At 40.3% G+C, this 20,542-nt stretch overlaps 1 protein-coding gene across 1 annotated transcript; it reads left to right on the top strand.

Moving 5' to 3' along the window:
- The first annotated feature begins 2,996 nt into the window (after positions 1-2,996).
- On the top strand, positions 2,997-4,871 carry LOC135142170 (zinc finger protein 711-like). Its single transcript, XM_064073841.1, has 3 exons — positions 2,997-3,507; positions 3,631-4,350; positions 4,609-4,871. The coding sequence occupies exons 1-3, from the start codon at positions 2,997-2,999 to the stop codon at positions 4,869-4,871; spliced, it is 1,494 nt and encodes a 497-aa protein (XP_063929911.1).
- Positions 4,872-20,542: the final 15,671 nt, after the last annotated feature.

The following is a 20,542-nucleotide window of genomic DNA, read 5'->3' as shown; positions in this document are numbered from 1 at the left end:
GTGTTGAAATTTAGATGTGGCCCACTTCTCTGATTACGATTTTACGTTTCATTAATTTCCTTTTCATGATGGCTGTAAATGGTTGTAAAATTCAACGTTATTAGAAAACGCTAATATATGTACATTTAATTTTTTTACAAAAAAATTAAACAGTAAACAATGGTCCAATGAAAACGTGAACAACGCTTTTTAAAATGTCTCTGTGAAAATTAGACTTAACTGCAATAATTACACCGGAAGATCAGCCTTAAATCATCAAAACTAATGCAACTAAACTGCCCAATTTCAAATATTTCATATTAAAGTCACTAGATAACCAAAATACGGCAGTTCAATGTTCCAATGTGTAAGAAAGAGAAGTACCTTGCGTTGCGCGCCCTCATACGGTCACAAGACAAACGACCACTCATGAAAACGGGTCAGTAAAAATAGCGAGTTGTCTCTACTGATTGATATCTATACTGTGGTGTTACGCTGCAATTGGCGGTACCAGCGTACCAGGCGCACCTTTGGTTGCCTAGCTGTTCGGCGTCAAGAAGTCTACAATACTTACCCCATACTTCATAATGGAATTTTCGGAGTTCTACGTAACCTGGAGGTAGTCAGAGACTCCTGTGGTACGAAGACTAGTTTAGCTGGACCCAGACTTCTTGTGATCTTTGTTCTAAAAGAAACTGTGAAGCTTATAGACAAAAGTACTACACTGTGGTGTCCTGATTTGAAAACAAAATTTCACACTAAGGAAAGGAAACAAACCCAGGAAAATCCCATTTGAAAAACAAAAATTATTTTAATAATATACTCTGGTAATTAGAGAAGGTAAGAGGACATGGAATGCAAGGCATGTCAAATTTGTTACTCCTTGTTTTGGTGCGTCACAATATAGCCATGTGTTGAATTTTAACATAATGCAAACTCCGCACAGCCTCCGCGAGTATAATTAGTAAATATAGAATCGTTTATTAAGTAAGTATTTGTTTTCAAATCGAAAGTGAAGCCTAAGTTACCGTCGGAAATGTAGACAACATTTCGATTAACAGGAGATGTAAATTTACACCCGCATAATTTAAGTTAGTCAATCGCACAATTGCAACGAATACATTCGCAGTACAATCTTATCACATGAAAGAGGTCCGATATATTGCTTCGATTTTCGAATTCCTTTGGGACACGTAGCATAATAGGAGTAAGAGATATATATCTAACTCAAGTTGATGGCAATGATGCATGTGTTAATTTAGAAACACGCCGCAGAAATCCACTTATTTAGGTTTCACTTCTTGATTATAGTAACGTCGGGATGATTTTTCCTAAGTTATTATTCACATTTTATAACTTCTCGTCCGACATTTTAAAATTGTACATTTGTAAATAATTTTTCCGTGTTGTTTGGGCAATATTAAACCAGGTCGATGGATAAAATTACTCCTGATATAATATATCATTCACAAATTCCTTAAAAAGCATAGAAATCTTCAAGTGCTATATTTAGGCTCCGGTGACGGTAACGGGAGTTCTTCCGGTTGGTGTCACCGAGCGTCAGTTGCGGTTGTCAATACGATTTGTGTGAACGGATTCGTGAGTTACGCAATGTTCGGGCAGAATGGAGTGCAACGTAACAAGTTTTCTTGTTATTAGTGTTGTAGTCTGTTATGACTTTTGCTACATTTTAGTTTCGGTTTCGTAAGTAGGGTACCCGAACAGACGTGACCGGCATTACGAGAGCATAGGGATGTTGCTATTTGGCAGATTTCGCTCGTTGAGGTGTGGTATGACGTAAGGTGTAAAAAGGGAGGTAGGCAGTCACTTCAGCTAAGGTTGCTAACCCCATTGTTATGTTTATAAATTTGAGGTTCCAGAATAGTTCAAACTATTCTTCCCACTTTGGGGTAACCAGTTGGAGCTATTCACCTCTTTCATTCGTTGTATATTATCGGTAGTCGACGATTCATTTATATACCTATCCTTATTTTTTTAATTTGTATTGATGTTTGTTACTTGTTTAAACTCCATATTAATCTTAATACTTATTAAAGTAAAAAACTTTAGAGTTTAAATGATTTATTAATAGGCACTGCTACACGTGTTTCGGTACAAGAGTTTCTCTTCTGCCCTAAGAGGGTAATGTGTACCGAAATACGTGTAGCAGTACCTAGTAATAAATCATTTAACCTCTTTAAAGTTCTTTTATTTTAATGTTAAGATTGATACCTATCCTTGGGCTCAATGATTTTCATACCTGGTTAAGAAACAACTTATAAAAATTGCACTTAATTAATGTAACTGCCAAATCGTCCGCCATTTTATCGAACTATTGGAAAGGTAAAGACAAATACTATTGTATGTACGTATTTAAATTTCGCGTATTGATGACGTCAAAAGTTACTCGGTGTCATTTCTGTGGGGACAAGTTTCATGCACTTCATCATTTATCCTCAGTGGACTAGGTACTTTTGTTATTAAAAAAATCGAAATATCATTTTCGACGTAAGACTGTTACCTTATTATTCCTGAGTATTCTGCATTACTTGAACGGTCAAAGAGACAGACCTTCTAGCGATGGTTTCGGTTTTAAAAGTGCTCCAAAGAGATTGTTACGTTTGTGTTTTTGTGAAAACCACAAAACTTGACTTTATGAAATCATAAACTCCAGTTTCACACAGAAGATGGTACATTTGTAACTAACTCATAATATTATGGTGTGTGTGTGTTTATATTAGCCTTTTCGACATCCACGTGTGCCAATGAACCTACCTGTTTGTTTTTCCATGTTTGCCGCTATATGTCCACTGTTCTGTGGGTAATTGAATTTTAAGGTTATGTACCAGAAAGTTTTAATTGTCAATGAGAGATATTGGCGGTTTCAATTTGTGGGGTTACGTGCGTCAATGTTGTTTTTAATTTTTAATACTCTTTAACTGTCTTCGAACGAGATTTGGGTAAGAAGACGGTCAGTTTTCTTCTATAGTGTGATAAAATGGTTTTAGGTTGCCAAAATGTCAGCTCTGGAATACTGTGAAGCGTTCGCCACACGTGGGAAGTCTTCATGGAAAAATGTTCACAGATGTAAATTATGCCCCTATTTTACAACCGCTGTTTTCCTTATGATCAACCACGTCAGACGACACCGTTTCCCTCAGGAAAAATTTACTTGCGACAACGCCAAAATTGAAGCTTATTTTTGTAAAAATTGCGATTTTAAGACGGAACTAACAGTTTTGTTCAAAGAACACATTATTAAATATCATGGGCTTAAGAAGGAATCTAGAGACGATTTATTAAGTGAGGACTTCAGCATACAAACCTATGTTTGCGAAAAATGCGACTTTGAAACAAATTTCTCGTTAAAGTGGATTCAGCATATTTCAGCGTGCACGAAAAAGAAAGAAAATCCTCAAAGTGTGACTTCTCCGTCACAGAATGACACATACAGTTTCAATTTCAAGCGAACTGACGAAACAAGTTGGTACTACTGTGTGCAATGTTCCTACAAAGCTAAACTCAAAGGTACTTTAAAATATCATATCATGACAAAACACGAGATGAACAAGCGATATGCATGCGAAAAGTGTCCATTTAAATGTAGATGGAAATCACTTTTAAAAATACACATAAATCGAACTCACTTAGATGAACAAGATGTCGAATGGCACAAGTGCAACAAGTGTGTATTCAAGGCCAAAGCAAAAAGTAATTTAACGAACCATGTAAAAAGACGTCACTTGAACGATGAAGACGTTAGATGGTATAAATGCAATGAATGTCTTTTTAAAACTAAAGCTAAAGGTGATCTAAAGAAACACGCAATTAGAAAACATCTAGACGAAGAAAAAATTAACTGGCACGAATGTAAACAATGCCCATTTAAAACTAAAGTGGCGTCTGATTTAAAAAGTCATATGGTTTTTAGACATTTGGATGAAGAAAACGTTAAATGGTATCAATGTGTTCATTGTCCATTTAAGACGAAATCCAATGCTACTTTAAAATGCCATATAAATCACCGCCATTTGGATGAAACTGAAATTAAAATATACAAATGCGATGAGTGTTCTTTCAAAACGAAATATGAACATCATCTAAAGAAACATGCAACTACAAAACATCTAGACGAAGAAAAAATTAATTGGCACGAATGTGAACAATGCCCATTTAAAACTAAATATGCGTGGAATTTAAAAAGTCATATGATTTTTAGACATTTGGATGAAGAAAACGTTAAGTGGTATCAATGTGTTTATTGTCCATTTAAGGCGAAATTAAATGGCATTTTAAAGTGCCATATAAATTACCGCCATTTGGATGAAACTGAAGCTAAATGGTACAAATGCGAAGACTGTCCTTACAAAAGTAAAAATCGTTCATCTTCTTATTCGCACAGAAAGAAACATATTGGGATTTAATTAACCATAAGGCGGAAAAGAACTATTCAGTTCGCTACAATGTACTATGTTATGTGACTTGGTTTTTTCATTAAAATCTTAAATTTACATTAAATAAATATAACAGTTTTAAAAAACAAAAATACGTTATTAGAACACATAGCTTCAAAGTTACACAATTACAAAATAGGGAATTATTATAAAATTTATTATTGTTTCAATTTAGGATCTAAATATCTTGGGTCTCTCGAGGAACACAGAGGGTGTGTTAGTTATATGAGGCCCGTGGAACGAAAACACGAACAAACAGTTAACACATTTATTATACAAACACAAGCAAATACGAGTATACATTACAGTGAACTTAGACACACGCGCGCGGACCACCGACCAGCCATTTGTGTGACGTTCGTCTTCGTCATGGCTACGTCATCGCTGGCGCAGTCGCGCAGACTACCGCCGAACACGCACTCCATCTATGTTTCCTAACCCTTCCCCTCGTGTTAAAGGGTCGCGAGTAACCGCACTTTAGTCCTCTAGCCTAGAACACTCAAACCGCTAGCCCGCACGCACTCGACATGTTTCGATCTCGGCAGTCCTGTGGTCAGGAAATCCGACACTTGTTCTTCAGTACACACGTTGTCCAATTTCAACACATTGTCTCTTAGGACCTCGTGCACAAAGGGAGGTCAATATGTTTACTGCGCGCCTAGAAAACCGTGTTTTCCGCTAGTTTCAACGAATTTTTATTGTCACAACGAACAGTAACGTGAGAAAGTAACCCGACTTCGCTCAATTCGAAGACATTCGATTCGGGTCTCGGCACTTGATTGAATTCCCCCCTGGGTTGTCCCCTCTCTCCAGTTCTGACGACCTTAGGGCGACCGGGTCCTCGTTGTGTCTGGGGCTGCACCTGGGGTGGTTCGTCACCGTCGTCGTCGATCGGGATCGGTTCATCTCGCGTCACTTCCTCGATTTCCGCATTAATCTGAGGTGGGTTTTCTAGTATGGGATCTGCGCCTAAATTCTCGTCGACTTCTTCAGGAATCTCTCGCTCCTCGCGAGCACGAAATCTGATGTCGACAAATTTCTTCGTGTTGTTCACTTCCTCGCAACATCTATTGACTTCAATTTCGCGGGGTCGTTCGAAGAATCTTCTAAAAACTTCACGTCTCTGCTGATGATGACTTTGTGTTTCTTAAGAGACCAAATGCGATACCCCTTGTGAGAGTTGTCGTATCCGAGAAAAATCCCCTCTTCTCCTCGGGAGAAAATTTTCCGTTATCCGGTTCGCGATTCAGGTAATAGACTTTTGACCCAAATACCCTAAAGTTCGAGATGTTCGGCACCTTACCGGTCCACACTTCGTATGGGGTTTTGTCATCTAGACTTTTCGTCGGAAGCCTGTTTCTAACATAGTTCGCGGTGTTAACCGCCTCTGCCCAGAATGAGTCAGGCAACCTGGCATCCAAGAGAAGACATCTTGCCGTTTCCAACAGTGTCCGGTTCTTCCTCTTCGCGACTCCATTCTGTTCCGGGTTGTAAGGAACGATCAACCGTCTGTTGATGCCTTTGGACTTAAGGTAAGCATTGAATTCGCCGCCCGTATATTCGCCTCCGTTATCGGACTGAAGGCACTTAACTGTCCGCACTTTTGATTTTCCATCAGCGTGATGAAATCCTTAGTCGCTTGAAGTGTATCGCTTTTGTATCTTAGGAAGCGAAGTTCTGTCCATCTCGACTTGTCATCGATGAATTCGATAAAGTACCTGGCCTTGCCTAGAGATTCGGTTCGCATGGGCCCACAAATATCAGTGTGTACCATATCCAACACCTCTGTGTTCCGATTCGACTTTTTGGGAAACGGGGTCCTTATCATCTTCCCCTGAAGACATGTCACGCACTCGAAGTTGCCACTGTTAGGTTTTAAGCGAACTCCACGTACGACATTTTGCGAAACGGCACTCAACAAATCCTTCGCGTTCGCGTGTCCTGATCGCTTATGCAACAGCTCAAGCGATATGATGCCATCGCTGTCGATCGGTTTCGAGAATGCTACGCGAGCGTTGTGCTCGTCTTCGCTTACAAAATATAAATCCCCGACCCTTTTGGCAACAAGGTGTATTTTACCTTTTGAGTCCGCAATTGTTGCCTCATTTTTCCGAAAATTCAGGCTGAAGCCCCGATCCGCGATTCTGCTCACCGAAAGAAGATTCGTCCGCAGATTAGGCACGAATAATGTCTCTTCAAGTGTCACCACAGTCTCTTTGCCGCGCACATTTGATTTGAACCGCACTAGTCCTTCGCCAGAAATGTCCGTTGTAGAGTTGTTAGCGAGATTTAAAGTTCCGCGATTACGTTCGTTAAGTTTTTCGAAACTTCGCGCGTCACAACACAAGTGCGCCCTCGCGCCACTGTCCAGGCACCATCTAGCGTCGGCGGAAAAGGTTAACCTGTCCTTTGAAGCGTTTAGACAGATATTTGCGAATTTCGCCCTGCCATTTTTGTTGTGGCTCCAACATTCCGCCGCTTTATGACCCTTCTTCTTACACTTAAAGCAGCGAATCTCTTTCCAGTCTTGCGCCATTCGTGCTGCCCCCATCTACTCTGTCCTTGTTTCGCCGCCACTGGTTTTTGGTTATCATTGCGTCAGAGGAGTTCTGTCGACCATTGCTGCCGCGCATGCTGTTCTTGCGCACGTCACTCTCTTCTACAATTTTAATACGCAGAATCTCGGGGGTGAGGAGTTCATCCCGCGATTCAATCGCGCATCGGAACATTTCGAAATTCGCGGGCAAGCTGTATAACAATAGAATTGCTAGATTGGGATTTATTGCGATCTCCATATCGCCAAGCTTGTCCACTGTATCAAAAAATTCGCGCAAATGCTCGCGCACGTCGCCGTTTTCAGGCATTTGTGTGTGACGTTTGTCTTCGTCATGGCTACGTCATCGCTGGCGCAGTCGCGCAGACTACTGCCGAACACGCATTCCATCTATGTTTCCTAACATGGTGAGTGGACCTTGTTGACGGGTTGCATTTGGAAGGCAGCGAGGGTTATCGGTAGACTCATAAGGTACTTAAAATGCGTTGTAAACGGGCATCATGTGGACACCTTTCTCCTGATGTCACGGTTGTGTTCGTTGTTTTTTGTTCATGTCACGCAGATGTATCCTTCGCTGTGTTGTTTCTTCATATCAGACTGTTTTGTTTTCTTCTTCCAATTCTTCAATGATATCTTGAGTCTGGACCACGTGTTCTTTATTTGGTGTTTATCGTTTATGTATTTTTAGTGGGGCCAAATTTGCCGCCATCGGACTAGAGTATCTGGCTCTAACCGGTAGTGTTGTTGTTCTTCTAAAGGTCAGTGGATTTTGTTTTGGTCTTTATGTACTTCTCCCGATTTGAATTGGTTTCTGGTGGTCCAGTTTTTCCAATTTTCTGTCTTGACTTTGCTTTTTTTGAGGCTGGAAATTACCCCTTCAATTATTCTGTAGTTTGTGCTATATATATCTAAGACGATTGATACATTTGAGTATTAGAAACTTGAAAGTATTTTTCCCATTCAGAATTCAAATTTTCTTCTGAAATTTGCTAGTGCACCTAGCTCGGCTCTCTTTATATGTATAACTTGGTTTGATGAGCGTCCAAACTAATTAATTTGATCAGGTGATCCTTATTTGGTAAAATTATTGGACCTCTTGAGTGTACGCAAGAAGCCATTGTTTTAGTCTTTCACTTACACGAAGTTCTCCATGTTTGTCTATAATAATAGACATAAAATTGACATTTTGTTCGGCTTTTTATTTACCTTCTTTTTGGGTAGTGTACTTAAGTCTTATGTCTTGAACACGTCTTGTTGTATGTGTATTAGAATTTGCTTGGTTTCTTTCCACAACTATTGGCCAACTGATGTTTTTTGTATCGGCATGAAGCGAACTGTTTTCATGAGTAAGGAATATCTTGTTCCCACTTTGACTGACCGAGTTTGATTAAATAATTTCACTTCTTCGGATAACCGCGGTAACTCGTTGGTTTCTCTCTTGGTATACGTCCCATTTTGCAGCCAATCCAGGTCCTTGGCATTAAAAATTTTCTGTTCTCTTAGTTTGGATGTTTTTGTTTCACTGGAATGTTTTTTTCGTGGTTTTCTTCGCATAATTTTTCATTACTGAGGATTTGTCGCGATGCTGGCGACTCTTCAATTTTCTCCAATTTTGCAGTTTGCTGATCTTCTATTTTTAGGATCATACTTTTTATATTCTCCCGCGCCTAGTAGTACATCAGTTGCACCCTTTTTTGGAAGACTGGATCCTCTTGATGCAAGTCGGCCTCACCGGAAGATAGATTTCGATGTCTTCTAACACAGATTGTGTAATTTTTGGTAGTACTAACAGTTCTATTTTGAGTGTAAAATCAGTCGGAAATCTTGGACTGCATTCTACAATTATTTTAGACTGCGTTTTTTTTTGGTGTTGCATCTTTCCAGCTTTTCCTGGGGCATTGTTAGAGCTGCTTCGGCATTGTTAATTATTGCTTGACCTTTTCGTACTTAATTTCACTCACCTGTTGGCCACAAAATACCTAAAATAAAAGTGTTCCCTTTAACTTAAATATCTAGCATTAAATTTACAATATTTTTAAGTAAAATAAGTTTCTTGAATAATATACAGCTTGGTTCACGGATCTTGTCATTGTAATACTAGCTGTCCTTTCAAGTTGGTTTGTAGTCAATAAATATGGTTTTCCTTGAAAACGGATTACTGAAAAATAAAAGCGTAGGTTCATGAAAATGAAGTGGGCAACCGACAGCGATAAAGGAGAATATTTCTTGAATAGGTTAGTAATATAAATTTTACGCCAGGTAAATCCGATTTTTGTCCCACACACAATAGACAGGAAAAACCATTGTTGCAGTTATAGAACCTTAGCCATGAAACTAAAACTTACATTTTAGAAAGCTGCAGATGTGTAAAAACTAAAATTTATTTCAAATTAAGAAAAAACCGTTTAGGCTAGATAAATCTGATTTTATAGTCCAGTCAAATTAGCGATCAACCTCGGAATGAGAGATAATAAGCTGAATTTTCGTATATACGTTCATTTTAGCGTTCTAAAAGTTGTCTCAAAAGTCTCATAAAATCTCGTGTCTGCGTCGTAAGTTATTCAAGGTCAAAGGTCAAGAAAAACAGTTTTTTGCGATTATCTCGGTTTCTATTGCTCCAATGATGTTAACATTTATTATCGTAATTGTAGAGCAGAAAATTTGGGACAAATTTTATTTGAAACATTTTTTCATGCGCTCAATCGTTTTTGAGATAGAGGGCAGTGAGCGCGCAGCGCTCGTCCATACGTACTGTAATGCAATCAACCGTGAATATCTGTGAATCCTGCCTTTAATTTTGAATAATTTGTATTATTTATCAGTTAATACATTGCATTTAATAACATTTTACATATTTTCAATACATTCATTTAATGATAATGATACTTCCTACCTACTTTGTGGAATTAAAAACTCTTTAAATGAAATACTTATTGTAGGTATATCTTAATTTATTGAAAGTAGATTTTAAGTAGAAAAATAATTAAGTACTTTATCTTTCAAATGTGTAAGTTTTTATATATTAGATAATATATTATACTTGTTATATTATTATATATCTAAAAGTTATATTAATTTTTTCAAAGTAAATTTTAAGGAAGTAAAACGAGTTAATGTATTTTAATTTTATCTTTGTTCAGTACCTGTACATTTCTTACGATTGAAATTGAATTGCAGTGAAAATCTAGAAATCTTTAATAATTTAAAGAACAAAAGTATTAATTTTCTTCTTCTTCGCCGTCATCTTCTGGACGTTCGGGAATTTCTGTTTCATGGTCATCATCTTCGGTGCCCTGAATCGTTGTTTCCAGACCTTCCAGTTATAATCATGATAGAAAAATAAGTATTTAAAACCTTACACATTTTAAAGATATAAATAAATTGAGATATACAATAAATATTTCATTAAATGCGTTTTTAATTACACAAAGTAGGTAAGTATTATTCAATGAATATGTTGAAAATATGTAAAATGTTTAAATACAATGTATTAATTGATAAATAATACAAATTTCTCAAAATTCAAGGTAGTATTCACGGATATTCACGGTTGATTGCATTACAGTACGTATGGATGAGCGCTGCGCGCTCACTGCCCTCTATCTCAAAAACGATTGAGCGCATGAAAAAATGTTTCAAATAAAATTTTTCCCAAATTTTGTACTCTACAATTATGATAATAGATGTTAACATCACTGGAGCAATAGAAACCGAGATAATCGCAAAAAACTGTTTTTCTTCACCTTTGACCTTGAATAACTTACGACGCAGACATGAGATTTTATGAGACTTTTGACACAACTTTTAAAACGCCAAAATTAAGGTATATACAAAAATTCAGCTTATTATCTCTCATTCCGAGATTGATCCCTTTTTTATCCTAAAATGACTGGACTATTAGGACAAAATAGGCGAAAAACCACCATTTTGGCATTTAAAAGTCAAAATAGGCAATTAGGTAAAATAAAACATAGCTAGATCGTTTTGATTTGTCGAGAAACACCGATTTTTGCTTATTTTTAGTTTCCTTGAATCGAAACAAAGAGGTGTTTTGCCAAAAATCCTGCAGCTAATAATTTCTTTTTTTAAACAATAGGTTTTAAAAAATGCATATTTTGCATATTTTTCAATTTTATTGCACATTTACCAATTAAGTGCATATTTAGGCAAATTTTTGTAAAATTTGCAAATTGTACCCCAACTCAAAAATACCAGGACATTTCGGTAGAATTCTGATTTAGAACAACCAGTAATTAAGACATCCTAATCCGAATTGGAGACATCCCATTTATTGGTAAATTGAATAGGCTGTATCCTGCGTAAATTTATCTTAATTGTCCGTTATGTAACTGTTCAGGTAGCATCTTTCTAGCAGTTACTCATTAAGTCATTTAGTCGTTTCATTCTTAATTTTGTCAGTCCGTATTTTGGTGCTGCATGGCAAGTGAACTTCAAATCCAAAATGCCAAAAGAATTTACAAATGTCACGGCTGGATAAAAAATAACCCTGAATTAGTGTTAATTAGATAAAAATTCTCAATATTCTTACGAAATAAACCCATAGACCACCCAGGTACGACGTCTATGGACCGTCGAGAACTTTTTAGGATGGACGGCAATGATGGGTGACTCATCATTGGTGACGCGGTTCAGCGATGTTCGAAAAGCCTGGAAGCGGAAGTCGCGAATACCTAATTCGAGAAAGACCTCGATCGTCGAAGTGTGGGTTTAAACATAGGCCGCCTTCGGTAACGATTATTATTCAGTCATCGAGTCCAGTCAGCAAGTCGAGTCGAGTGAACCACGTAATTATTCGGTATTTAATCGCTGTAATAATTAGTTGTGTAATTCGAGTTATTAAGAAATAAATTGTTGAGGTTTACCCACGCCGATTGTGTTCACCGATCAACGTAACAATATGTATTTTGTAGAGTGTGTTGAAAAAAGGTAAGTAAGGTATACAAATTTTTATCATTGTTATATTTTTGAATTTGTCACATTTATTTTTCTTAGTTCCAATTTCAAACAATTAATCTATTGATATGTTATCGCTTTCAATTAAACGCGCTAAGCTGAAGAATTCTACTAATGTAAAGTCGCAAAGTCTGCTCGCAGAATCTTTCTTCAACATCCAGACGACGACAGCTTAACAAGAATATTGTTTCGAATTGTATGAGATATTCCTTTATCAAAACTGAACAACCCCAAATTACGATTATTTCTTAAGAAAATACCATGAAGTCAGTTTCCGATGAAAGTATCTTAACAAAAAACTACGTAGACAAAGTGTTTCAAAAAGAAAGCAGGTTATTCGTTAAATTATAGGTGTTATTTTTATATCTATGAAACAACCGATTCATGTGGACGTTGTGCCGGAGATTTGTTAATTAGAACTTTGACCAATAAAAAATGTGGTACTTAACATTTGATTAGCACAAAAGCTTTGGAAAAGACAGATAATAACACCATTGCAAGGTGATTCATGAAGGTTTAACGAACTTTTTTTTCCGGTACCAGTTACAGTTGAGAAAATCATATTAATGTCATCACATGTTGCTACATACATGTGTAAAGCTTTATTCAACTTCAAAATATTTTCTCCTCGCTTATTCCATATTACGGAGTACATGCGTAGCTCATGATATATGTAGAGTGGCTGAGGAAATTAGAAATTTATTTCCAATAGTAAATGACTTACAATAATGTTAAAAAAATTTCAGCTTTGCGAGGACAACTTTATAGAACTGCCTCTTCGCCTGCACGGAGAATTCCTAGGCCTGGTTAAGTAGCGAAAACATAACATCAACATAACGTCTCTATTCCAATTTCCGCTTCAAGCAACTATAATGGCGACATAACAATGATAGGGCTTTGTTGTTCTTTTGTTATATTCTCGCTATGTATATATTACAAGATTGTGTGGATCTATAAGAGGGCGCTGAGTGTTATATCTCACAACACAGAAGATTAGCTCTCCACTACGCTCTTAACAATCAACTGGTGAGTCTGGGAAAAATAGTAATAAAATGTATAAGAACGGATCCTTATTTCAATCTTCTTGCTATGAATTTTGGAGTTAAAAATATCTAAACGTTTAATTTTTCATGTTAAACAAATATAGTGCTCCAAAATTAAAATGCATAATAACACAATTGTACGCAATGAAGTTAAGATGATACTGTGGGGAGTGAGATGAGTGTACCTGTTCATTGTCACCTGGTTGACTTTCTACGTCGATTGTTCTGTCACTAGCTGTTACAGTTTTTGAAGTTATATGGAACGAGTATATTCATTCACTTATTATAGTGTAAGAAGACGGTTTTAGTCAACCAAAATATTAGTTTTGGAGAAGTCCGAAGTTTTTAGAACATGGGGAAGATCTTCACGGAAAAACGTTCACATATATAAAAAATATCCCTATCTTATAACGTGAAATTTTATTAATACGACAGGACGTCACAACAAACTTAAAGTGGGGAATAGCATGCACCATGAGCCTACCCATTTATTGTACTATGTTTGTCCCTCCATGTTTACTGTTCTATGATGGGTCGTTTCAATTCCTAAGGTTATGTAGCGGAAGTTGCACTGGCGGTTTTAATTAATGCGGTTATGTCCATCCAAGTTACACGTGTGTGGAGAAATTTTTAATCCTTTCCGGTTTTATCTGTGCTCCAACGAGATTTGAGTAAGAAAAATGCCATTATTCTTCCTTAATGTAATAAACCGGTTTTAGGTAGTCAAAATGTCAAGTTTGGAATACTGTGAAGCAATCGCAACAGGTAGGAGTTCTTCTTGGAAAAACGTCCACAACTGTGAATTATGCTCATACTTTACACTATCATTCTTTCTTATGACGAACCACATGAGGCGACATCGTTCTTGTCTGGAAAAATTTTCGTGCGAAAACACTAAAATTGAAGTGTATTACTGTAAGGATTGTGATTTTAAAACAGAACTAACGATTTTGTTCAAACAACACATTAATGAACATCACGGCCTTAAGAGAGAATTTAGAAAGGATTTATCAAGTGAGGACTTCCGCATACGAAACTACCTTTGCGAAAAATGCAACTTCGAAACAAATTTCTCGTTAAAGTGGCTTGAGCATACTTCAGTATGCACGGGGACGAAAGAAAATCTTCAAAATGTGAGTTTTCTGAAAGAGAATGTGACATACAGTTTTGATTCCGAGCAAACTGACGAAACATGTTGGTATTACTGTACCGAATGTTCATACAAATATAAAGTCAGACGTTATTTCAAATATCATATAAGAAATCACAATTTGTGTAAGCGATTTGCATGTGACAAGTGTGAATATAAAACTAATGTTAAATCACATTTGAAATCGCACATAAATCTACGCCATTTAGATGAACAAAAAGTTGAATGGCACAATTGCCAAAATTGTCCATTCAAGACCAAATTAAAAAAGTAGCTTATCTAGACACATAAAGAACTTACACTTGAACAACAAAAACGTCAGGTGGTATGAATGCAATGAGTGTTCTTTCAAAACTAAGCGTAAAGAAAACTTAAACATACACGTAACTGTAAAACATCTAGACGAAGAAAAAATTAAATGGCACAAATGTGAAAATTGTTCATACAAATGTAATCATGCATCGAGTTTAAAACGTCATGTCATTCATCAACATTTGAAGGAAGGAGAAGTTAAGTGGTACGAATGTAACGATTGTTCATACAAAAGTAAAATGAAAGAAGATTTAAAAAAGCATGGAACTGTCCATTTGGAGATCAAACCGTATCAGTGCGATTATTGTCCATTTAAGACAAAACACCCGCATAGTTTAAAGCGTCATATAAATAACCACCATTACGATAGAATTCAAGCTAGGTAGTACAAATGCAAACAGTGTCTTTACAACACAAATAAAGCACTTGCCATATTTATCTGAGTTGTAGTTGCGTGCGTGGTGCTAGTAAGGTGAATGTATATTGTTACGAAATACACCCTTACGCCGCCCCAGTACGACGCCTATGGCGGTCGAGAGCCTTCTGGACGTACGCACGGCGCTGATGGGTGAATCATCGCTGTTGACGGTGTCGACGGCCGAGAGGCGGGCGCATAAAGACAGGTCTGGAGCGTCTCGAAGCGGCGTCCAGGGGAGTCTCGAAGCGGAGTCGCGATGATGTTCGTGAAGGATCTCGATCAGAGACTATGGGTTTAAATAGAGGCGACCGTAGGTAATGGAGTCATTCATCCAGTGAAGACAGTCGAGAGCGCCGGAATAATTTCTGTACATATTCGTCGCAATAGATAGTGTTGTAATTCGAACTGATGAAATAAATTTTTGAGTTTTACCAACGCCCGATTTATTATTCGCCCGTCAGTCGTAACACTGGTGTCAGAAGTGGGATTAATTGTGAAATAAATCGGGATTCGAATTTGTGTTGGTGCTACTAGGGGAGACCGGAACAAAGTGAACTTTCGAGAAAATTCTCTAGCGCGACGTCCGTCAAGACTCTAGAAGTTTCTAGAAGAAAATTTTATGCCGACTACCACAAGAGCGCAAACAGCCAACATGGAGGAACAACTGACCAAAATGATGAAAATGTTGAGCGAAAATCAAAGAATAATGGAAGAAAATAGAAAAGAAAATCGCAGAATAATGGAAGAAAATCAAAGGATATTGGAAGAATGTAGAAAAGAAGATCGCAGAATAATGGAAGACAATCGAAGAATAATGGAAGAAAATCAAAGAATAATGGAAGAAAGTAGAAAAGAAGATCGAAGAATAATGGAAGAAAATCTAAAAGCTATGCAAACTACACTTTTGAACAGCCGAAGTGAAATCCTCCAAGTCATGCGAAATGAAGTGGACGAGGTGAGAAATGAAATGGAAAACAAGATCAAGGAGCTCGAAGAAAGGTTGCAAACACCACGACCTACAATTACGACCCCTGCAGAATTCAGTCCGGTGAGAGTTCAACCCCCTATTTTCGATGGGCAGACGTCGTGGACTACTTATAAGAAGCAATTTGAAGCTGCGGCCTTGTCGAATAGCTGGAATGACCAACAGAAAGCGACCGCTTTGGTAGTAGCACTACGAGGTGCGGCCCTGGAGATTCTACAGACATTATCAGAAGAGAACCAGAAGGACTATACCGCCTTGACGACCGCCCTTGAACTCAGATTTGGAAATGAACACCTCCGGCAAGTTTTCGTAGCGCAGCTTAAATCTAGGATTCAGAAGAGTAGTGAATCTCTTCAGGAGTTTGCGGCTGATGTTAAACGCTTGGTACACCTCGCCTATCCTGAAGCTCCGCAAGACTTCCAAGACAGACTGGCAGCAGAAACCTTCGTAAACGGCGTAAGAGATAGTGAGGTAAGAAGAGTCCTGCAAATCTCTGGGTTCAAGAAACCATCCGAGGCGCTGATTCGAGCGTTAGAAGTGGACGCCGCATACAACAGCTCACCTCGTTCCAACGTTAAGATACGAGGCATTGGGGTTGAGGGCGAAGTAAACCCTATTCAAGAGAGTCTCGACAAAATGAGCGAGAACTTTGAGAAACTCGCCCGCGAAATAATTGCCGAAATCAAGACGGGCAGTTCTAGACAACATGGAGGGCGCCTAGAATGTTACAGGTGTGGGCGTCAAGGGCATGTTAGGAGGGATTGCGGTGTTAGATCGCCAGGGCCGATGAGGAGATCGCAGCCACGACCTCGTCTACATCAGGAGCAGGAAAACTAAAGGCAGTCGGTACCTCGGGGCGCGTACTGGCTGCTAAAAGAGAAGCCCCAACAACTGTAATGGTTAGAAGTATCGCGGGGAGCGTCGATAGTCCGACAATCAGCGGAAAAATCAATGGACGGGAATCGAAGATCATCATCGACACAGGAGCCGAAGTGTCCCTTGCACGCAGATCCAGGTTACAAAATTGTCAGATTAAATCAGTATGTACCGCCACGAATGTGAAGACGGTGACGGGAGAAACAACACCGGTTCTGGGTACAGCGGTGGTGAATGTAGAGCTCGGTCGACTCCGAATAAGGCATGAAGTTCTGGTGGCGGAAATCGCTGACGATTTCATTCTGGGAATGGACCTAATCAGCCGGTATGGTTTAATGATCGATCCAGAACAGAAAATTCTGCGTTTTGGAGCCGAAGAATTTGTGCTGGGACGTCCGAATGTGGAAGCTGCAACGGTCAGACTAGTGGTCTGTCAGACAACGAAGGTAGATGGTAATGCAGAAGTCATCGTTCCCGCCAGAGTAGAGACAAACCCCGGATACAGTTTGGGGATGGTGCAGCCGGCAAGTGACTCGACCCACAAGCTCCTGATCGCGAGCACCCTAGTCAAAACCGACCGTGACATACCCATACGTGTGGCAAACGTGTTTCCCAATGCAGTCAATATTAGAAAAGGGGAGATTATTGGAATGTGTGAGCCAGTCGCCCGAGTGTTGAACTGCGAGGAAGAAGACGTTGAGAATGAGTCTAAGGACGGGGATACCAAAGGCTTGGAGGTCAACTGGGACCAGCTGTCTGCTCGTGAGAGAAAACTGGCCAAAGGACTCATTCGTAGGCACCGTAATGTCTTCGCCTCAGAGGAGGAACCATTCGGGAAGACCAACATCGTAGAACACCGAATAAACACTGGTGACACGCAACCGATCCGTCAGGCTCCTCGAAGACTACCCCTAGCCAAACAAGAAGAAGCTACAAGACTCGTGGACAACATGTTGAGAGATGGGGTAATCGAAGAATCCAACAGCGCGTGGTCATCTCCAGTAGTCTTGGTTACCAAGAAGGACGGGACTACCCGATTTTGCGTCGATTACAACTGAACGACGTCACGAAGAAAGACAGTTACCCCCTTCCTCGAATAGACGATACCTTGACGACCTTATCCGGCTCGGCGTGGTTTTCGACCTTGGACTTGAAGAGTGGCTACTGGCAAGTAGGCTTGCACCCGGACGACAAAGAAAAGACTGCGTTCTCCACCGGAAGTGGCCTCTATCACTTCACCGTTATGCCCTTCGGGTTATGTAATGCGCCAGCAACATTCGAGCGGCTGATGGAGATGGTGCTAAAAGGATTGACATGGAAGACCTGTCTGGTATACCTCGACGACGTCATGATTATGGGCAAAACGTTTGACGACCATCTGAAGAATCTCGAGGAGGTGCTAGAACGAATGGAAAAGGCTTGTTTGAAACTAAATCACAAGAAATGCTCGCTCTTCCAGAAAAGAGTCGAATTCCTGGGCCATATCGTGTCGGAGAAAGGAATAGAAACCAACCCGACGAAAGTTCTTGCTATCCGGGATTGGCCCATACCAAGAGACAAGCATGAACTACGAAGCTTCTTGGGACTCTGCACATATTACCGACGATTTGTAGAAGGGTATGCCGACATCGCAGCACCGTTACACCAACTGACGGAGCAGAAGGCGACTTTCAAGTGGAGCAGTACATGTGAGATGGCCTTTAAGAGACTGAAGACGGCTTTGTGCACCAGCCCCATTTTGGCTTACCCCAGGGACAAAGGAATGTTCGTCCTCGATACCGATGCGAGTAACTCGGGAGTTGGGGCCGTATTGTCGCAGATACAAGATGGGGAGGAAAGGGTTATCGAATATTTTAGTAAATTACATTCCAAACCAGAGAGAAATTACTGTGCCACAAGGAAGGAACTGCTAGCCATTGTCAAAGCCGTCAACCACTTCCACAAGTATCTATACGGACAGGAGTTTCTGATTAGGACCGACCACGCTGCCCTCTCGTGGCTACTGCGGATAAAGAATCCCGAGGGCCAAGTAGCGCGTTGGCTGGAAAGACTACAGCAGTACCACTTTAGGATCAAGCACCGAGCGGGTCGACTTCACAACAACGCTGACGCTTTGTCAAGACGTCCGTGTGGAGAGTGCAAGCACTGCGACAGGATCGACGCGGAAGAAGGGAACCTGCCCGTTCGTCGGACGATTTTTGAGCAAGATGAAGAATGGACAACGGCGCGGTTAAAGCGTGAGCAAGAAGCAGACGACATAATCGGACCAATACTAAAGTGGAAGGAGGAAGGAGTCGAACGACCCGGCTGGGCAGAATTGTCCGACCAATCCCCCAGTTTGAAGGCGTTATGGGCCCAATGGGATTCCTTGGTCATGGAAAATGGGCTCTTGAAGCGAAAGTGGGAGAGTCCTGATGGGCGTACCTCTAAGACGATGCTGGTCCTCCCCAAGGTAAAGGTTTCCAAGGTCTTAGAGGAAGTTCATGCCGGAACATCTGGAGCCCACTTCGGAGTGAACAAAACTTTGTCGAAAATCCGGGAGAGGTTTTATTGGGTAGGTTATCGTGACGATGTCGAAAGTTGGTGTCGCAAGTGTACGGCCAGCCAAGGTCCTCATACCAGGGCGAGGGGAAAGATGAAGAAATATAATGTTGGGGCACCTTTCGAAAGAATCGCCATCGATGTGGCCGGTCCGTTCCCTGTAACAAACGACGGCAACAAGTTTATCCTGGTGGCTAGCGACTACTTCAGCAAGTGGCCAGATGCCTATGCCATTCCAAATCAGGAAGCCGTCACGGTCGCGAAAGTACTGGTTGACAATTGGATCAGTAGATTTGGCGTCCCCTTGGAACTTCACTCAGACCAGGGACGCAATTTCGAATCCAACGTCTTCCAAAGAGTGATGCAGCTACTGGGAATACGCAAGACAAGGACAACGCCACTACATCCACAGTCCGACGGCATGGTGGAAAGGTTCAATCGGACTATGGAGCAACACCTTTCGAAAGTGGTAGAAGAGCACCAAAGGGATTGGGACCAGCACCTTCCACTATTCTTGTTGGCCTACCGCGCAGCTATCCACGACACCACGGGTCAAACACCTGCTCACGTTGTATTTGGGAAGGAATTGCGGCTGCCCTGTGACCTAGTCTTTGGATTGCCATCCGAAGAACCAATGGAAGTACGTGACTACGTGGACGAACTGAAAGAGAAGTTGGTCAACGTGCATGAACTAGTGAGGGGCCGGATCAAGACTGCCAGTGACCGAATGAAGACACGTTACGATGTGAAGGCCAACTGTGGCGGATTCCAGGAAGGTGACTTAGTGTGGCTGTATAACCCCCGACGGAAAAAGGGACGTTGTCCAAAACTGGCTCCTGACTGGGAAGGTCCATACACTATCGTCACTAGAATAAATGACGTAGTTTATCGGATCCAACGTGGACCAAAGACGAAGATGAAGATCGTTCATCTCGATCGACTAAAACGGTACGAAGGAAACAACGAAGACGCTTCCGATCGGGACGATCGGATTTGAAGAGGGGGGCAGTGTTACGAAATACACCCTTACGCCGCCCCAGTACGACGCCTATGGCGGTCGAGAGCCTTCTGGACGTACGCACGGCGCTGATGGGTGAATCATCGCTGTTGACGGTGTCGACGGCCGAGAGGCGGGCGCATAAAGACAAGTCTGGAGCGTCTCGAAGCGGCGCCCAGGGGAGTCTCGAAGCGGAGTCGCGATGATGTTCGTGAAGGATCTCGATCAGAGACTATGGGTTTAAATAGAGGCGACCGTA

This window comes from Zophobas morio, unplaced genomic scaffold (assembly GCF_036711695.1).
Source record: "Zophobas morio isolate AGI-343-1 ecotype UQ-CSIRO unplaced genomic scaffold, CSIRO_AGI_Zmor_V1 ptg000046l, whole genome shotgun sequence".
Lineage (NCBI taxonomy): Eukaryota > Metazoa > Arthropoda > Insecta > Coleoptera > Tenebrionidae > Zophobas > Zophobas morio.
The sequence above is the reverse complement of the archived record's forward strand: the minus strand, read 5'-3'. Positions and strand labels throughout refer to the sequence as shown.

What these genes read in the sequence shown, in the direction of transcription:
- LOC135142170 (XM_064073841.1), top strand. Translation starts at nt 2,997, where the DNA reads ATGTCAGCTCTGGAATACTGTGAAGCGTTCGCCACACGTGGGAAGTCT. An exon ending in CTACAAAGCTAAACTCAAAG is followed by an intron (nt 3,508 to 3,630) that starts GTACTTTAAAAT and finishes GAACTCACTTAG; the next exon opens with ATGAACAAGATGTCGAATGG. An exon ending in CGAAGACTGTCCTTACAAAA is followed by an intron (nt 4,351 to 4,608) that starts GTAAAAATCGTT and finishes GTTTCAATTTAG; the next exon opens with GATCTAAATATCTTGGGTCT.